This window comes from Prunus persica, chromosome G6 (assembly GCF_000346465.2).
Source record: "Prunus persica cultivar Lovell chromosome G6, Prunus_persica_NCBIv2, whole genome shotgun sequence".
NCBI lineage: Eukaryota > Viridiplantae > Streptophyta > Magnoliopsida > Rosales > Rosaceae > Prunus > Prunus persica.
The window spans coordinates 30,222,222-30,239,799 of record NC_034014.1 but is presented as its reverse complement, the minus strand read 5'-3'; the positions used below and the strand labels follow the sequence as shown (position 1 = coordinate 30,239,799).

At 37.5% G+C, this 17,578-nt stretch overlaps 4 protein-coding genes across 9 annotated transcripts; 1 reads left to right on the top strand and 3 right to left on the bottom strand.

Annotated features, from left to right (window-relative positions):
* Positions 413-4,032, bottom strand: LOC18772549. 5 transcript variants are annotated; one of them, XM_020566424.1, is made up of 4 exons: positions 3,837-4,032; positions 3,019-3,029; positions 2,749-2,850; positions 413-2,599 (listed from the first exon to the last, which is right to left on the bottom strand). In XM_020566424.1, the coding sequence occupies exon 4, from the start codon at positions 2,500-2,502 to the stop codon at positions 712-714; it is 1,791 nt and encodes a 596-aa protein (XP_020422013.1). In that variant the 5' UTR covers positions 2,503-2,599; positions 2,749-2,850; positions 3,019-3,029; positions 3,837-4,032; the 3' UTR covers positions 413-711. The 5 variants fall into 5 exon arrangements, with proteins under 5 accessions (XP_020422013.1, XP_020422011.1, XP_020422014.1 ...); XM_020566422.1 differs by lacking the exon at positions 3,019-3,029 and having other exon boundaries at positions 2,749-2,881; XM_020566425.1 differs by lacking the exon at positions 3,019-3,029.
* Positions 4,536-6,628, bottom strand: LOC18775404 (putative F-box protein PP2-B12). The gene is made up of 3 exons (XM_007205529.2): positions 5,956-6,628; positions 5,363-5,481; positions 4,536-5,272 (listed from the first exon to the last, which is right to left on the bottom strand). Exons 1-3 carry the CDS (start codon positions 6,376-6,378, stop codon positions 4,756-4,758), a joined length of 1,059 nt encoding a protein of 352 aa, XP_007205591.2. The 5' UTR covers positions 6,379-6,628; the 3' UTR covers positions 4,536-4,755.
* On the top strand, positions 9,436-12,277 carry LOC18774323 (probable serine/threonine-protein kinase PBL25). Its single transcript, XM_020566667.1, has 5 exons — positions 9,436-9,523; positions 9,848-10,017; positions 10,159-10,348; positions 10,501-10,892; positions 11,073-12,277. The coding sequence occupies exons 1-5, from the start codon at positions 9,436-9,438 to the stop codon at positions 12,024-12,026; spliced, it is 1,794 nt and encodes a 597-aa protein (XP_020422256.1). The 3' UTR covers positions 12,027-12,277.
* LOC18774598 (violaxanthin de-epoxidase, chloroplastic) lies at positions 12,663-16,272 on the bottom strand. Of its 2 annotated transcripts, XM_020567342.1 has the most exons (7): positions 15,953-16,272; positions 15,222-15,385; positions 14,829-15,137; positions 14,570-14,742; positions 13,962-14,058; positions 13,464-13,855; positions 12,804-13,305 (listed from the first exon to the last, which is right to left on the bottom strand). In XM_020567342.1, the coding sequence occupies exons 3-7, from the start codon at positions 15,105-15,107 to the stop codon at positions 12,804-12,806; spliced, it is 1,443 nt and encodes a 480-aa protein (XP_020422931.1). In that variant the 5' UTR covers positions 15,108-15,137; positions 15,222-15,385; positions 15,953-16,272. The 2 variants fall into 2 exon arrangements, with proteins under 2 accessions (XP_007207430.1, XP_020422931.1); XM_007207368.2 differs by lacking the exon at positions 15,222-15,385 and having other exon boundaries at positions 12,663-13,305; positions 15,953-16,270.

Below are 17,578 nucleotides of genomic sequence, written 5' to 3'. Positions count from 1 at the left end.
GCAAAAATTCATTCATAAAGCCCCAAAATGGGAAAATTCTTCAACGAAACCTTGAAATACTATAATTCAATCATGAAACCTCAAAATACATTCATCATTGAAACCCTTAAATGCAAAAATCATTGCGTTTTTTTCTTTATCTTTGGTAACGGTAATTTAGGAGATGATCAATTGCACTTTTTGGAATGGATTCGGCAATTGAAAATTCATTACCGACACCCCAAAATGAGAAAATTCATTCCCGAAACTCCAAAATGCAAAAATTCATCAGCAAAATTTTCTGCGATGTGAAAATTCATTAGTGAAACCCCTAAAATACGAAAATTCATTCATCAAACCCAAAATGCAAAAGATGTCTATACAATCGATCAATCACCGATGGAACCTTAAGATGTTTAGGCCTGGACAATTATAATACAATCTAACAAGAGAAACAAATGCTCACGAACATGTTCAAATGTCCATTACAACTTAGTCATGCTTTGGTGTAAATCCAGAAAACACAGATACTGCCACTGTATGCACATGATAAGTGAAAGGAATTGTGCCAAAAAAAGGACTAAATCCTTATTTCGCAACTAAAATAGTTAATTAAAACATTACATTAACATTACAAACACACCACTGATCCTACTGCATTTTTAGAACAAAGAAAGGATAAACGAACCAGAACAAAGGGGGGAGAAAGATTTTAACAAACGCTAATTCAGGTCAACTTGGCAAGGTACATTTCTTTTGAGAATGTCCTAACATATGGCAGCGACCACATTGAACAACTCTCTTTGGGCGCTTGAAGTTCTCTACACGAAGGACCTTCTTTTTGGGTCTTCCAGGTGGCCGCCGAGTCTTGGGTGGCCGTATTGTGATATCAACATTGGCACTTCCACCCTCTGTTCCCTCGCCTGGCTCCTTCCATAGGCTCTTATCTGGAATAGGATTAATCATCTGTGAATAGGACTCTCGGTAACTTGCTACAGTGAACCAAGGCTCAGCAAATAAATGGACATTGTGTCCACAAGACATAAGTGCAGCAGCAGCATGTGCACAAGGTAAACCATATATATGCCAACGGCGACATGAGCACACACGAGTTTGTATATCTACAATATTTGTCCGCTCAGTCGACACAATCTCAAATTCAACTTCATTTGCACGAAGTACTTGATAGCATCGAGCATCAGCCATTGCCTCCAAAACCCGCTTCTCAGCAGATGGTACTAATATTGATGCCCACCTCATTCCCATATCCCGACGATCATTATACCACGATGATAACTGATGACGAATGTGCTCCATCATTTGCACAATAGGGAGCTCATGGCATTCAAGGGCCCAATTATACAACAACTCTGTAACACCCAGAGTAAAATGGCCATATCTCACACCTTCAAAATATGCGACAGCCCAAAGTTGGGGAGGGAAATGTTGAAACCATGGTATCACATCTTGCGAGATCTCTGCCATCTCTGCAATCTTGCTGTCAAATTCAACTGCAGTGAGAGCATAAACAGCATTCCAAAAGATATTCACCAACTTTGCATTCTTAAATGTATCACGAAAATTTTCGCTGACATAACGCAGACAAAAACCATGGAAGGCACTTGGAAAATGAGTTTCCACAGCCTCTACAACACCCCTTTGTCTTTCAGAGAGTATTGTTAGTCTAGGCATGTTGTCAGTGCTTACTCCAAGTAGTTTTCTCAATTCTGACATAAACCACATCCAATTTTCGTCACTTTCTACATCAACGATAGCTATTGCCAGTGGAAATAATGCATCATCAGCATCAACAGCTGCGGCACAAAGTAAGGAACCCAAGTATTTGCCTTTGAGGTGTGCTCTATCAAGTTCTAAAAGTGGCCTACAAGCATGTATAAAACCATAAATTGATGCACGGTAAGAAATAAAGAGACGGTGGAAGCAGTTTTCTTGTCCAATGGCAAAAACTGAAGCAATGCTTCCTGGGTTGGTTTTCCTTATTTGCTCACAGTATGCAGGAAGAAGGCGATACCCTTCTTCAAAAGTTCCATGAAGTGCTGCCATGCTACGCTCCTTACCACGCCAAGCTTGCATGTAAGAAACAGCAACTCCATGCTGATCACGGATATCTTGCAGGATCTCTTTTGGCTTATATCGTGGATTATCCCGAACCCGTGCTTCTACAGACCTAGCAACCCAACCTACTGATGCTTGCTGATGATGAAGGTTGAGAACTCCTTCACAAGTATGCTCACCATGCAGGGTTCTTACTGTGAAGGTTGGAACTCCAGGACATTTTGCTACATGAACACGCCATGGACAACCTTCTTTGGAGCACTTGGCTATAAAACGGCTACGGTCTGATTTCACTATACGAAGATCAAAATGCTGTACTAGGGCAATATTCTTCAATCTTCTTCGGCAAGTTTCAACATCAGGAAATTCTTGCCCAATAGCTAAATCTAATACATATTCTGTCAAGCTAAGAGAAGTGTCTGGTGCAGGTAAAGAATGATCTTCCATGTATCCACGAGCAGTACCAGATGTGTCACATGATTCTAAGGGTTCTCCGCATCCTGAAAGAGATTGAAAATTCGCCAGAAAGGTATATTGTAAGCACCTGCACCACATGAAACCTCCTGTCATACATGGATACAGCAGTGGAAGGACAAAAGAACACGGAAGCAGCATTTGTGTGTATGTGTGTGTGCATGTGACCACACCCATGCATAACTTGAAAAAACTGGACACAAATGGGAAGAATCATACCAGTACTAACTAATAAATAGTTATAAGCGAGGGGTGCTTCTGATATAGAATAGTAATTCAGGGTATATCCTTTGGCTCCTTGGTGTTGATGAACTATATATCCTTTATAGGAAAAGAAAAACTATTAACTCACCTGTGAGACAAAAGAAAATCCCATGAGCAAATTTTTCTTAATAACTGGTATCAATGTTTAAGCAAATGTGAAATGACAGCAAAACTCACTTCTTGACCTAAATTTGAAATTTTGAGTCGAACATGTATTGAACTTACTTGTGTTGGACCTACATGCAACAAGCGATTCAAATGAGGATTACACCATTTTTAACGCAATTAACTGCACTAAAACTCCCTATCACTCTTGCTCTGACAGCAGAGTCAATTTGCATTTGCCACAGAATCTACGGATAACATAGTAACGCTACATAACACCTCGTTCCTTCTTCACCCATGACATCAATTTCCTCATACCCAGGCTGACGGCAAACACACAAGCCTTAAAGCATGGCTTAACAGTCTTATAGGAACTCCACGAGTTCAAATTCATTAGCCATCCAACACAACGCAGGTCGAATGAGAATCACCCTAAGACCAGACTCGACTGCAAAAAATGGTAACGCTCACCAAAGCAGTCAATGTGACCATTTGAGACACTGGTGATTACCTAGTAGACAATAAACTGAGAAATCACGGATAACCCATTATATCATAACGGAAACATTCTGCCCTAAAATGATACCCAACTCAAACCCAAAACGAGAATTTTATAAAACGGAAATTATAAACCAGAGATTCCCAAAATTCCCTTTGAAACGAAAATTGGGATTCTCAGAACGCATCCACGGACTAAGCCACAGATCCCAATACCCCAAAAGGTTTTAAAAATTAGGACTTTCACTAAGTGGGTTCTTCTCCTTTTGAATAATCATTGAACAAAATGATTTACTCACAATTACGTCAAAAGGGAAATCGACAGCTTCTGCTTTTTTTTCATTTTAAGTAAGTGGCTTATTTGTGGGATGCGGAAGAAAAAAATATATGTAAGATTAAAATAGAAAAATAGAGAAGCAAAGAAGGAAGAAATGGCGGACCTGGTGGGTGAAAGTGGGATGGTGCTTCTACTGAGCTGATGGTGCTTTCCGGTTTCGGGTCTTCTTCTTTCTAAGCTCTCGGAGTCTGGCAATTCGAGGGGATAGACCAAACTTGACAAAACCTTTTTTTTCTGGTTTTTTCGTTTGGGTTTTACGACCCAATGACACATTTTCATTTCATCAATCAACAAAACTGTCCTTATTTGTGTTCTCTCTCATTAAAATAAAAATATAAAATAAAGAAAAAAAACTAACTTATTTTGTTTGAAAAAATATTTTATTAAATCCTGACTTTATAAAGACGGTTTTTTTTCTTGACAAAGATAATTCTATGTGACCTTAGAAATTTGTTTCGTATATTTTAATATAATTTTTATCATTTCTAATATTAAAAAAACCCCTTTTTGATGTTAATCGCCTCTTCCTCTTTCCTCTATCCTTGTTATTTCTCTTCATCACAGCTGGGGCTAGGTGAGGGCTTTTCCAATTTCCAACAATGGTGACAAGTTGTTGAAAAATTAAAATTTATCAGAATGATTGGAGTTGGAAAACATAAAATTTAAATTTAAATTTAATATAAAAAATTATAAATTTACCATATTATTCTTTTACTATATACATAGGTGAGGTCACACCGTAGCTGAATCTAGACCCTAGACAAGAGTAGGAAATAGGGAACACATACAAGTTCAAACTCGATTGGTCACAAGTGTATGGCTTTTTATATCGCGAACGCAAATGAGAAATACCACAACAATGAAGCAATTGACTATCGACATGGCCAAGATTCATAAATGTCGATTGCGACAAATTACAATGTAGAGAACAAAGGCAACAGCTTTTTATTCTAAATTACACTAATAACTGAAAAAAAGTAAAAAGTCTTTATAGATGCGATGCGATGAGATGGATCTATCTACTAGTCCTTGATTTTGGGCCTGATCTCAATCCCTTGAACAATGAGGCCACCCTTCCAATGACCACCGGTAACCTCCAAACAAGCCATCTCCAACTCCCCATCTCCTCCGTCTCCTCCTCCTTGGCAGAAGAACTCACCCAGCTCGATCTCCAGCCAGCCGTCGTCTCTCTCTTTCGGATATTGGGCCTCGTTGATCTCTCTGGGCTGGGACGACTGATAGCCCAAAAAGTGTCTCCTGTTGATTAGCCCAATACGCCTGGGCCCTGGCCCAATGTGGTACGCTGCATTCTGCCCTCTTTCTGCGTCCAGAAAGACTGTGTGCCTGGTGGGCTCTTCTTCTCCTCCAAGCATCCCAACCGAGACCTCCACAGGTTGGTGATCAAATCCGTAAGCGCCTGCAGTCGACTTGAATACAAGATAAGCTTTATATAGGGTGGATGGGGACAGCATCCGTCTACCAATTCTGCCACGGATTTCAAGCCAACACACACTCACAAGCTCTGCCACCTCCTCAAACCTGTTTGCTTATAATTATTAAATCTATTGTTTATGAAATAAATCCTTAAAAGAAAGAAAAAGAAAAAGAAAATAGAGAAATTTGACAGACCTGGAGTCGGGCAGAGAAATCCATTTCCAGTAGTGAGGAGTGTCAGCCCAGACAATCGAAAGCGCCCTTGCAGAGATCATATAGCATTTTTTCCCACTGCTTTTGTCCAGCGAAAAGCTCTGCACAATCATAATATTCATGTGAATAACAATGAATAACACTCTCAGATGACCAAGGAAAAAGCTAAAAGCCCTCTAATTTCCTTATCTCTTTTCATATAGGATTAGTTGTTTGTAGCATTTTGTTTTTGACTCATAATCCTGTGTCTGTTTCATTACAATTTGGTCAAAATCTCCTGTATCACTTTTTGGTTACCAAATCATTTAATGCTCCCCAACCCAAAGGTCCCACCGCAAAACAGCAAAAGTTACGATTTTGCCGGCCCACACGAATCAATCTATGATGATATTAATAAAAACAGAGGCATCTGTTTTAAACTTTTTTGCAATAAAGCAAAAATTAAATAAACAAATCATCCACCCCAAACAAAAACAAAAAACAAAAAAAGTGAATAAGTAAATCCTGTTCATATTCTGAAAAGCAAGAATTTTTGTTTTCGTGACTCAAAATATGGGGCATAATAGTGAAGTTACCATCTTCCCCTGCTCGATGAGGATTGGGTTGTCGCAGAGAGTGAGGTAAAGCTCCTTCTTGGATTTGGATTTGGAATTGGAAGTGGAGGACGGGGACGAAGGGGACGAAGAGACAGAAGAGGAGGGAGACTGTAGGGACAAGATCGTGTGGGTCTCGGGCGGAATGAATCTGTCCCAAACGGCGTCAGATTCAGAGGCCGACTTGAAACTCCTCGAAACCAAAGACAGCCTGCACGCATCTCGAGGCGTGGTGAGCGAGACAACGTTGGCTATGCATCCTTCGGGCAAGTTCTGCAGATCTATGTGATCCACCATGACCGTTCCGCAGCTGATTCTACCTTCTTCTTCTTCTTCTTCTTCTCCGCCACCGACACCGACGTCTGTTTTCTTTTGGCTTCCACCGCCTAAGATGAACTTGAACATCGTCTTCGTGTTTCAGTTGGGTATTTTGTTCTGCGTTTCTTTTTTGTCTCTTTTTTCAATGAGAGTGAAATGTACTGTGTATTGTGACTCGCATGTTAAAAGTATGTTCTGTTATAAACCTATTTATAGAGAGCAGAGAGCGCGACTAGAAAGATAGGAAGAGAGGAAATCTTAGCTACTAAGTTTTTGGGTTCTCTCTCTCTCTCTCTCTCTCTCTGTGAAAAGCTGTCAGATCCTGGATATATCAACCACAAAATAATAATTGGTTCAAGCTAAATAAAAGGTCATTTCTTTTTTCCCCATCCGAATCCATAATATTTATTTGATTCTTTACACCTTTTTTTTTTTTTTTTGGGAAAAAGACAGAAGAACATTCCACGTACAATGTTTTTTGGATGACAACCTTGCATGTAGAATGTTCAGCCCAAAAAAAAAAAAAAACTCCATAAAAATGCTGGGGTTTTTCTTTAATAATAATTTTAAAATTGAAGAATGGGTCAAATGCTTAACTTGCTAACAATTGTCATAAACTTACACAAGAAGGAAAATTAATAAGTTTGGTGTATAATTAGGGGAGAATTAACGCAACAAAATTGATAATACAAATGTTTGGTGGAAGAAGAAAACAATAAAATAAGTAACACATACGCATGGTGAATCTATATATAGCAAAAGATAGAGAATGGTGAAACATTCAAAATATCAGAAAATATCCTTAGTTAATTCAAACATTAAGAATTAAAATTATTAATTAAATGAGGATAATATGATAAATTCACACATTTTCATATTAAAAAATTAAAATTAAAAAAAAAATCATATAATAAATCCCATTTTTCAAAAACACTACTACTCATTATCTTTTTAATTCTAAAATAAATTTAAATTTTGTTTAAAAAAAAATCTATCGCATGCGCAGAAGCGCGTACAAAAAAATTAATAAGTTAAATATTTACGTGACGTTAGTTCCAAAAAAAAGGCCACCTCACTCTGCTGCTCATCCTACTCAACATTGAACAAGTCTCCTAAATTTCAAAGAGTCAAAACGTACGTTCACACAACAACAATAAGATAATTAGAGTTTCTGAAATTTAGGGCACAAAAGATTACTAAGGAAGGATGAGGGCATGCCATGAATATATATGATGATGCATAGGAGCATGTGATGTGCTCTTTTTGACGTGTCAAACACCGACTTTCTATGTGTCAACTGCTTGCCTGCTTTGCTGCTGCATGTGATGTGTTTTCTAATTGCCGCCACACAACTCACAAAATCACTCCCTCCCTTCGAGTTCGAGACGAGTGATTATAAAATGCTATCAACTATGGCTATATAGTATATTTTGTATATGTATTATAATATAAAAAGAGAGAAAATAAATTGTAATTTATTTATATTATAACACATATCACATAATTATATTAATGTAGTATTTTATAATTTCTCTAAGACCCTTCCCTTGTATTATAAATTCTAATCTTATACTAGCAATCTTTTCATCTTTCCTTTTGGGACTCAGAAACGCACTCGCAATTTTTATTTATTTTTCTTTTTTACTTTCCATTTCCACTTCACCCCCACATGTTTATTGTTTGCTCAACAGTAAAAGTAACCAAAGGTTTTGTTTTGTTTTTTCCTTGTATTTTTATAATTAAGCAAAGTAGTTGGTCCAGTCGGATTAAGGACCCTTTTGCTAGGATTCAAAAGTGTATAAAAGACATCAACGAAGTATAGTATAGAGGAAAATGACATTGATTTGCAAATATAAGGTCTCAGGTTCGAATCACCACTAGAAATAAAGGTAGAATTGTAAAGTTAAGGGGGCCGAAATAAAAAATACGAGTATATAAAACACCTATGTATTCAATGTTTAGAGCTAAATATTTATAATTTACTCATATCTAATTTGTTTTAGAAGAAATTTTAACTTAAATTATAAGTTGTTTATTACAAATTCTATAATATAATATTGGAGTGATCAGAATCTAGGGAGGGTCAGGGCCACTCAAGGCCTAGAAGTGACTTCATCATAGTATCATAGTTGTGTGTGAAAAATCTTCCTCTTGTGTAGTTTAAATTATCGCTTACACTAAAAATAAAGTATATAAAAGACTTGGCTCACCGCGGCTTAATTAATTTGGTGAAAACTTGACAAGCCATCTTCATCTTAGAAGAGAAAAATTATACTGTCTGACAGAATAGAATTCATAACCAATAATACATATTAACATTAAAAAATTATGTTAATTAATATATTGAGGGTTGGACCTGGCCCAGAACACAATCTAATTTGATGTAATGTAAGTTGTAACCCTTGAACTGTATGTGGACACCCATCACTCCTCTTATTCATTATTGGGATTTCAAATTGGATCTGTACAATTAACAACAACAGCAAAATAATATGTTGCATTGCATGCATGTAAGTTGACAGAGATCTCATTAATCCAATAATAATCCTGCTCATTCTGAGGTGTGGGAAACTAATAAAACAGAAGAAATAATTAAAATGGCATGCAAGCAAAGCCAAATGCTGCCCCTTAAAATAACTGCTGGCAAAAATGGGTGGGCTGGACACCTTCCATGTATAGCCTGTAATGGTAACTGAAATTCAATAAACTTCCCACATTTTGCTCTCCTCAGTTTTAAAAGGCCGGACACCTTACAAAGTATCCACTCACATCTCCACCTTTTTCTGCGAGAAGTCTAAGGAAAAGTCTCTCATTTTTCTAACACCCCAAAACATGGCAATCCCCAATGCCTAGCATTCTCTAGTTGTTCTTTTTTTTGCCCCCCATTCTAAACAGCAATTACCTGCCCCCTCCCCACCTGCGGGGTCCTCCTCTTTCAATATTCTTGGAGGACCCTGATCCCCTCTCGCCTCTCCTCCTCTTCCTCCTCCTCCTCCTTCTCCTCCCTTGTCCTCCTCTTCTGCATTTCTTGTCAAACAAACTTCTTCTTTTTTCTTTCCTTTCTCATATTTTCATTTTGCATTGTAATATTAACTTCATTTCGAGTTAGCAAGCATTCATTCATTTGCCAAGAGTTAAGAAGACATGAGCTGCTTTCCGTGTTTTGGCTCACAGAGAAGTAAGAGATCAAATAGCAAGAGATTAGAGAATGCCTCTCCACCTATCGGACAAGGTAAGCTAATTGTGATTTCAGAAACCTTGGTTTTAATTAATAATCAAATTTAGACAAGACGAGGCATGGTTGTACTTCTAGGGCAATGTCCTGACTGTATTAATTATAATGTAGCAACATATATTTGTTAATCAGAGTTGCACTTAGCTCATAAATATATATATATATATATATATTTATATAGAAGCTATAGGAAGAAAACCATAAAGCATGCTAGGGCATACATATACATATAAATACAAATACGCATGATTGTAATTTAGGGTAAACAATGCTATATAGATAAGGCATGTGGGCTAAAACCTCTTATCGTTATTTCAGCAGAATTGAAAAAACAAAAATCTGCAGAGGGAGTTAACCCAGCAGATATTAATGCAAAGACTTTCACTTTCCGTGAGCTAGCCACAGCAACAAAGAATTTCCGTCAGGAATGTCTTTTGGGAGAAGGTGGTTTTGGAAGAGTCTATAAGGGGACTTTTCAGTCCAGCGGGCAGGTAATAACTAAGAACGTTTGCTTGATATTTTAGATGTATGACTGTATGAAGAGTCTATTTATACTCTAACTTTACATTTGCCTTTTGGTTTTTAATGAAGATTTTTCAATGAGTAAGTGAGTTTTCCCATCTTGTTTATAGGTGGTGGCAGTGAAGCAACTGGACAGAAATGGAATGCAAGGAAACAAGGAGTTCCTTGGGGACGTTTTGACGCTAAGCCTCCTACACCATCGAAATCTGGTTAATCTAATTGGATATTGTGCTGATGGAGATCAAAGACTTTTGGTGTATGAATACATATCGGGCAGTTCTCTAGATGATCGTGTTCTTGGTACTTTCCCTCCTTTTTTTCCTCTACTGTTTTCTTGATTTAGGACCACATTATTAGCTCTATAAGTGTTCTTGGTGCTTAATCCCATACTGTACATTGCAAATTCAATTTAATTAGTAATTTACCATGATCAATATACTTATCTGCTGCAGTTGATGGATCAGATCATAAGCCATTAGATTGGTATGCCCGAGTTAAAATAGCTTATGGTGCTGCTATGGGACTGGAGTACTTGCATGAAAAGGCCAATCCCCCGGTTATATATCGTGATTTAAAATCTTCAAATATCTTGTTAGATGAAGAATTCAATCCAAAGCTCTCAGATGTTGGACTTGCCAAGCTTGGCCCTGATGGAGATAAGATGCATGGACCATCAAGGCTGATGGGTACGTATGGTTTCTGTGCTCCTGAGTATTCAAAATCAGGTGAAGTCACAATGAAGTCAGATGTGTACAGTTTTGGAGTTGTTCTACTGGAGCTCATTACTGGAAGAAGAGCTATTGACACTACAAGACCAAATAATGAGCAAAATCTAGTATCTTGGGTAAATACCTTATCATTTCCACCTATCCAATATATATATATATATATATATATATATATATATCTCTCTCTCTCTCTCTCTTCTACTTCTAGAAGAAGATCATGCCTAACCAGTGTTTTACTTCACTCTTAATGTAATATCATCATGTGTAACTTTGTTCTCTTTTGGATGTGTGAGCAGGCACAACCCTTATTCAGGGACCCGAAAAAGTTTCCTGATTTGGCAGATCCTCTTCTTAACGGGGAATTCCCAGAAAAAGATCTAAATCAAGCTGTTGCAATTGCATCCATGTGCCTGCAAGAGGAGGCAGGAGTCCGTCCCTTCATGAGTGACGTTGTGGCAACTCTAAGTTTTCTTTCTACAACCCCTCCTCCTCCTGAGGCTATCCCTGCTCCTCTTCCAGCTGATCCAAAACCGACCGAAAATGATGATGAGAACCTTGATGGCTCAGAATGCGCTTCTGAATGTTCAGAAGTTGAAGATGGGGAGGTTTCTGATCAGGAGGAGAGTATCAGAATTTCAAGTAATAACCTCCGTGGCACTGACATTTCAGATGGTGATGGTAGTGAAGATGAACCCCAAGAAACTGGTACAGAATCAAAAGAATGGCATTCATTTTCAAGCCCCAAAGGCAGCATGAGATTTCGGGACGAAAGTGTTTATTCAAGTCAAGGAGGTAGCAAAGAATCAAGTGTGTCAAGCCAGAAGAGCAACAAAGGTGATCATAATGTGGATGGCAATTCAAGCCAAGTGAGCAGTAATCAATCTAAATATGCAAGTATTTCTTCTAGAAGCAGCAGCAGAGGATCAACAGAAGAAAGTGTTTCTAATAGCCAAAAGAACTGCAGTAGAAAATCAGAAAAAGAGAGTGCTACTGTTACATTGGGCGGCATTAGCAGTACTGGGGAACATTCAAACGAAGGTGGAAGTGTTTGCACCGATGATCAGCAAAACGGAAGCAGGGGACCAGATGATCGGCACAACATAAGCAGCAGACCAGATGAGCAGCAAAACAGAAACAGGGCACCATTACCGGTACTAAAGGATGGAAATGTTCATTTTGACCCGAACCATGCCAGGATGGAATCACGGGAGGCTCTAACACCAAAAAAATGCCAGTCCAGTCACTACTAGAATGTCTGTACCTTGCACATAAACTTCAACATGGGATTTTTTTCTTTTTGCATGGAGGAGCCATGCAAGGCTTTTGTCCTTCAGAGATAGCAAACAAGAAGCACTGGTACTGAGCAACCCAATTGAGCTGCATAAGTAGTACTTTGGCAGAGGGAGAAAACTGCACTGGGCCAAGAATTTAATGATGAGGTTCTCTTCTTTTTTTTTAAGACTTCAATTATACTTCAATTTCGGGACTTCTGGTATCGTCCTTCTTCAACGACATATCCTTAAACTTAAAGAAACAAACAAAAGAACGAAGTTTTATTGAATTATGGGTGGCTTCAGATAATAACTTAATGTATTTTTCCCTTGGTACTGAGCCAAACTATTAAGAGAAGGCAATGGGATCAATGGTAAATTGCACAGGGTGCTGACATTAAAAGGGAGTGTACTTATTGTTATAATTTACCTCAGCATTCTTACATTCAAGAGTTTTATGTATAAGTTGTCAAGTTGAATATAGGAATCAACATAGTCATTCAATTGTTGGAATCACATCGGCTAAATCAAATTGTGGATTCAGATTTCCTAGTTTTGTTTTCGTTCTTGTAAATTTGCTTTTGAGAAATAGAACTCTGTATTAACCCTTTTCACTGCCAACCAATGAAATCATTGAAAGCAAAATAGCTTGCTTCCAAGAAAGACAGTATGTAATATCAGCTTGCATTCTAAAAGAAAAGTAATACATAAATAACGATATGGTATAACTATAAACAAGAAGACAAACCCTTTCAACTATCTTAGCTTCCTAAGTGGAAGTGTTTGTCCAAAAAGCTTTTCTACTTCACCTGCTTCCATTTTTAGCTCGCTCAATATATCCATCTCTTCTTTGCTAAGCCCTCTCAAGAAATTCTCCTCATCTTGTTTAAGCTCGTTAAACCCTTCAGCTAACTTTTGCAACAATGTCAACTCAGTCTGTTCAACCTTCTCAACTTCCCCTTCTAACTGTTTAACTTCCTCTATAATGTTCTTTTCCCCTTCTTCAAGTGTCTTCTCCAACCTCTCTACAAGAGGAGGCTCAGGGCCACAAGTATTATCTGTTCTGATAAACTTGCTAAAGTCCCTTCCCACACTTGCAGCTGCTTTTTCAAGGTCAGGAACAATGCTTGCTGGCAAAACTGAACTCCTTGTGTATATCACAGCACCGCCGTAGCCATCCCATGCATCATTCCTTCCACGGTAGTACACAAATATGTAGTCATCCGGTTTATTCTCCATCTTGGACGATAGAATATACCTGCATACGTCATGTATGACTTCTGGTAAGGTTTAGAGTTCACAGAAAAGCCAAAATAAAGACAAAATGGTGGAAACCAGCACATAAATGGAAGGAAGCATGCATAATCAAACATCAAGAGGAACAAGATAAGGAGGTATTCATGTGACATGAATTACCAGTCATCTTGATAGTGAAGATAGTCATTGTCATGATTGTAAAGTATTCCAGGCTGATTTGGGTCTTGCACGAATTTCTGCACAGCTGATCTAGTGAAAAAGCCACCATCCGGGGTTCGTATTCTCCAAGACAAATTCCCCACAAGTTTGCTAGATTCTGTATGGAATTCATGCAACTGGCAATCAAATGCATCAAAGGTAGGATTCAAGCCACTTGTAATGAACCACTTTCCATTAAATTTTTCAATATCAAAGCTTTTAACAAGAACAGCCGGATCTGGGATGGGAAATTCTCCCACATCAGATTTCTTAGGTACACACTTCTTTCGCGACACTGCGCATTCATTAAATTCATCTACGACACTGTTTTCAAACAGGTCCCCACATTTAATCTGCGAAAAGGAATAACACAAATGCATAAATGACACCGGAATTCCCCCCTGTATAAACTTTAGAACTGGTGAATGTGATCGAGAGAGAGATAGAGAGAGAACTAGCCTGGCATTCAGTCTCATCAGGTCGATTATTGCAAGTTTGCAGACAAGCAATATTGGCAGCACACGACGGGTTTCCAATACACTTGGCAAGTTCTACCCTGACATGAATAGGTACTCCAGTAATCAAATTAAAGACCAAGACTAAGTTTTAGAGCGGGTGCATATAGTTAGAAACGAAAAAAAAAAAATTCCAATAAAATGTGATGTAGTTAAAGAGCAAAACTATTACACATATAAAGTGAACAACACTTCGTCTGGATCCTGTACGGAATTCGAGTGAAATCACTAGTAAGATAACCATTCCCTTACCCTATTATAAGCCAAAACCTAAACCAACATTTTTAACTAGCCAAATTAAATTCTTACTATAAAGAATTTTAAAAAATGTATGTAGTAATGAGTTCTCTTACAAACTAAATAACTAATTGGATTGATGTTTCTGTGTGAAGTATTCAAATGCAGAAAATTGGGACATATTAAAGAAGACAAAAAGCGCAGATAGAGTTTACCAAAAAAAAAAAAAAAAAGGCAGATAGAAAGCAGTATAGTTCTATTAGCAATCATGTTAAGATACCAACTATAAGTATCAGACTCGTTTTAATGAATTACCTGCATTCCTTAAGTAAGCAGGCACAAGTTTTGAGAGCATCGGTGGCATTGGCTGATGGCATGATCATGAAAGTGCATGCCAGCAAACCAGCTACTTTCATGAAATGTAACCGCCTCCACTCTTTAATGCAACTTGATGCTTCTTCAAGCAGAAAATTGATTACTCGTTTCATCTGCAAAAACAAATTAGAGGGAGATAAAGGTCAATCATCACCTTACTCTATCAAGAAACCAAGAGCAGATACTTCTTGAAAGCTACCTCAGGTTCACTAGTTCTCGTGCTACATTTTGAGAAAGCCTCCTCTGTCTTGCTAGAGAGCAGTGAAGAGCATTTTGACCCCAAAACACAAAAGTTTCTTTTAGACCTAATGAATTGGGAGTATCTTGATTTTCTTCTATTGGAGGGAAATTTCACAACCACATGAAAACCAACCATCCTCTTCTGAAACCTTTCGTCACTTGTAAGTCCCAACCTGATACATGTATTGCCAATACTATCATTATGGGACAGGAAAATTGAACGTCCAGCCAGTGCCATACTTCCAGTGTTTTCACCTCAAATTCTGACCTGAATACAGTTCATTGTATCAGTGGTATTCATTTTTTTAAAAAATTTTCTATAAACCTGGTAGGAATGAAAAAGATTGATTACATTGGTTCTGTTTCCCTGGAATGTACATCATGAGAAATTCATTCCCTTCAAAATGTTCTGAGAGCCTTGACTTTGCTTCTCTTGACAAAAGTTTTATTGCCGCCTTCTTCTTTTTTTTGTTGGCCTAACTGTTTTTACTTTTTCATAATTGATTCAACCTCTGACTAAAAACAAAAATAAAGATTCACCACGGTAGTATTTGCTCTATTAAAAAAATATACTAATGAACCCAATGACCCAAATGTTCCAATTTTGAATACAAAGAGTTATAAATACCCTGTTTCTCTAACAACTTATGAAGACCAGAAAGTATATAAAAACCTAATAAATCTTGATATGGGAGTAGAATCAAAGTCAAATAAGAAAACTTTGCTTATTTTTGTCAAGACTCTAAATAGAGTTCAAATATCGTTAACATTTCCCCTTATACTATAAAAGATTGCAATCAAAATAAGAACTTGGAGTAACCAGCAAAAACGAAAGCAAGAAAGATAAGAACTTGGCTGCCCAGTGGGTGCCATTGAAACTACATGAAGATTGCAGAGATACCCAATAGCTGAAATTTTCACTACCCAAAGGAAAAATCTTAGAAACAAAAAGTTGGGTAGAACTAGAACTTAGCAAGTATTATGGGCACACGCAATGTGCAATGACTGATTAACATTACTGAATTAAACTTGGAAAAAATTAACACACATAGAGAGAGAGAGAGAGAGAGAGAGAGGGAGTACCTTGGGGTTTATTGCAGGAGGAGATGATGGGCATGGCAACAGCTAGCCTAGTTAGCTAGCTTATCTAGTTTGCTAGTAAATGAAGGAAGACAGACGGTAGACAAGTAGACAACATGACGCAAAAGAGCAAAAGATGAGAACATAGTTATGAGAGAAGAGAAGAGGGCGCCAAATTTCAGTTAGTTGGCCGGATAAGAGCGATCATCCATCGTGTGGAAACCAGGCCTGGAACGTATTCCAATTGTTTTTAGCATTTTATTTTTTTATTTTTTTATCTTTATACAATGAGACTATTTAGGTATTAAAATCCTCCATTAAAATAGCAGATATTTTTTTTTATAAATAAAAAATCAAAAGTAAACAAAAAAGAAAAAAAGAAATTATCTTAATGCAATTTGCAATGGCATAGACAAGCCTTATGGACTTTGGAGCCTTTGATTGGATGACCTTGAGTCCATGGACCACGAGAATGCTAAGGCCCACGGTTGTCATAGCTTGAGGGTGAGGCCTTCGTCTACTTTAATTAGGTTTTTAGTTGAAAATGAGTAGGCGATCAAGGAAGAAGCGGATTATATATGGAGAGAAAAGTACAGAAGCTTGTGGTCTAAGTAAGTAATTTAATTGTCATAATCATCCAAACATATATAAATAGTCCCCTTCAATTGAGGGAGTCGTCAAATAATTTTATTTGAGAAACACCTTTTAGATTTAGAGTACTCAACGATTTTTTTTTTCAACGATCCAAACCATCTATTTTTCACATCTTCATTCATAGATCATCCTCGCAAAAAATTCAAGCAAATTGAAAATCATTAAAGCATCTAATTGCAAGCAACAAAATAGACAAACATAGTACTTACTAAAATAATAATTATCTAATTGAGTAGTCAAATAGTTTTGGATTCAAGTGATTTTTTGCAGATGATCATTGATGGAATATCTAAAAATTATACGGTTCAGATCATTGAAAAATAATGTGTGATGGGTCCTGTTTGTGCAAATAATCTCACGGGAGAATATTCGCTTCTAGATCCTTCAACCTTCGATCTTCCTTCTCTCTCTTCCTCGATTCCTGTAAAAAAGACTGGAGTAAATAGACCACACCCGGGGGGTGTTGGCCAAAGGCCCTCCGATGCCTAAGTTAGTTCGAGTGTTTGTAGGAAAACAATAGCTAAGCAAAGGGTACGGAGTTTTATGTAGGGTGTAAACCGGGTGGCCGGAGCCGTGTGTGGTGGCCGGAGCCGTGGGGAGAAAATATGGAGAGTGGAGAGGGAGAGAGAGCTTCGGGTATTTTTCTCTGGTATAAGGAGTAGGTTTAGATGTACCTTGAATGATGAATGAGGTCGTCTATTTATAGGAGCCTCGGGGCTAGGGTTTCGTAGGAATGGGCCTGATAATATCTGAATTAAATAGACATTATCTCTTAAGAAGATAATATCTGATTTAAATGATATTATCTTCTCTTTATTGTGATAATATCTTAATTAATGATATTATCTCTTTAAATAAAGATAATATCATATTAATTAAGATATTTATCCCAATTAATTAATTAGCCAGATAAACTGATTTAATTAATTAATTAAAGAGATAATCTTCTTTTCCACGTGGCGTGCCCTGATTGGA

Coding starts and splice junctions, on each gene's coding strand:
- LOC18775404 (XM_007205529.2), bottom strand. CDS start 6,378: ATGTTCAAGTTCATCTTAGGCGGTGGAAGCCAAAAGAAAACAGACGTC. Junction 5,482..5,955: donor TCATCGAGCAGGGGAAGATG/GTAACTTCACTA, acceptor ATGATTGTGCAG/AGCTTTTCGCTGGACAAAAG. Junction 5,273..5,362: donor ATTTCTCTGCCCGACTCCAG/GTCTGTCAAATT, acceptor ATAAGCAAACAG/GTTTGAGGAGGTGGCAGAGC.
- LOC18774598 (XM_020567342.1), bottom strand. CDS start 15,107: ATGGCACTGGCTGGACGTTCAATTTTCCTGTCCCATAATGATAGTATT. Junction 14,059..14,569: donor TGCTTACTTAAGGAATGCAG/GTAATTCATTAA, acceptor TATTCATGTCAG/GGTAGAACTTGCCAAGTGTA. Junction 13,306..13,463: donor CTTCACTATCAAGATGACTG/GTAATTCATGTC, acceptor TGACGTATGCAG/GTATATTCTATCGTCCAAGA.
- LOC18774323 (XM_020566667.1), top strand. CDS start 9,436: ATGAGCTGCTTTCCGTGTTTTGGCTCACAGAGAAGTAAGAGATCAAAT. Junction 9,524..9,847: donor CTCTCCACCTATCGGACAAG/GTAAGCTAATTG, acceptor TTATTTCAGCAG/AATTGAAAAAACAAAAATCT. Junction 10,018..10,158: donor CTTTTCAGTCCAGCGGGCAG/GTAATAACTAAG, acceptor TCTTGTTTATAG/GTGGTGGCAGTGAAGCAACT.
- LOC18772549 (XM_020566424.1), bottom strand. CDS start 2,502: ATGGAAGATCATTCTTTACCTGCACCAGACACTTCTCTTAGCTTGACA.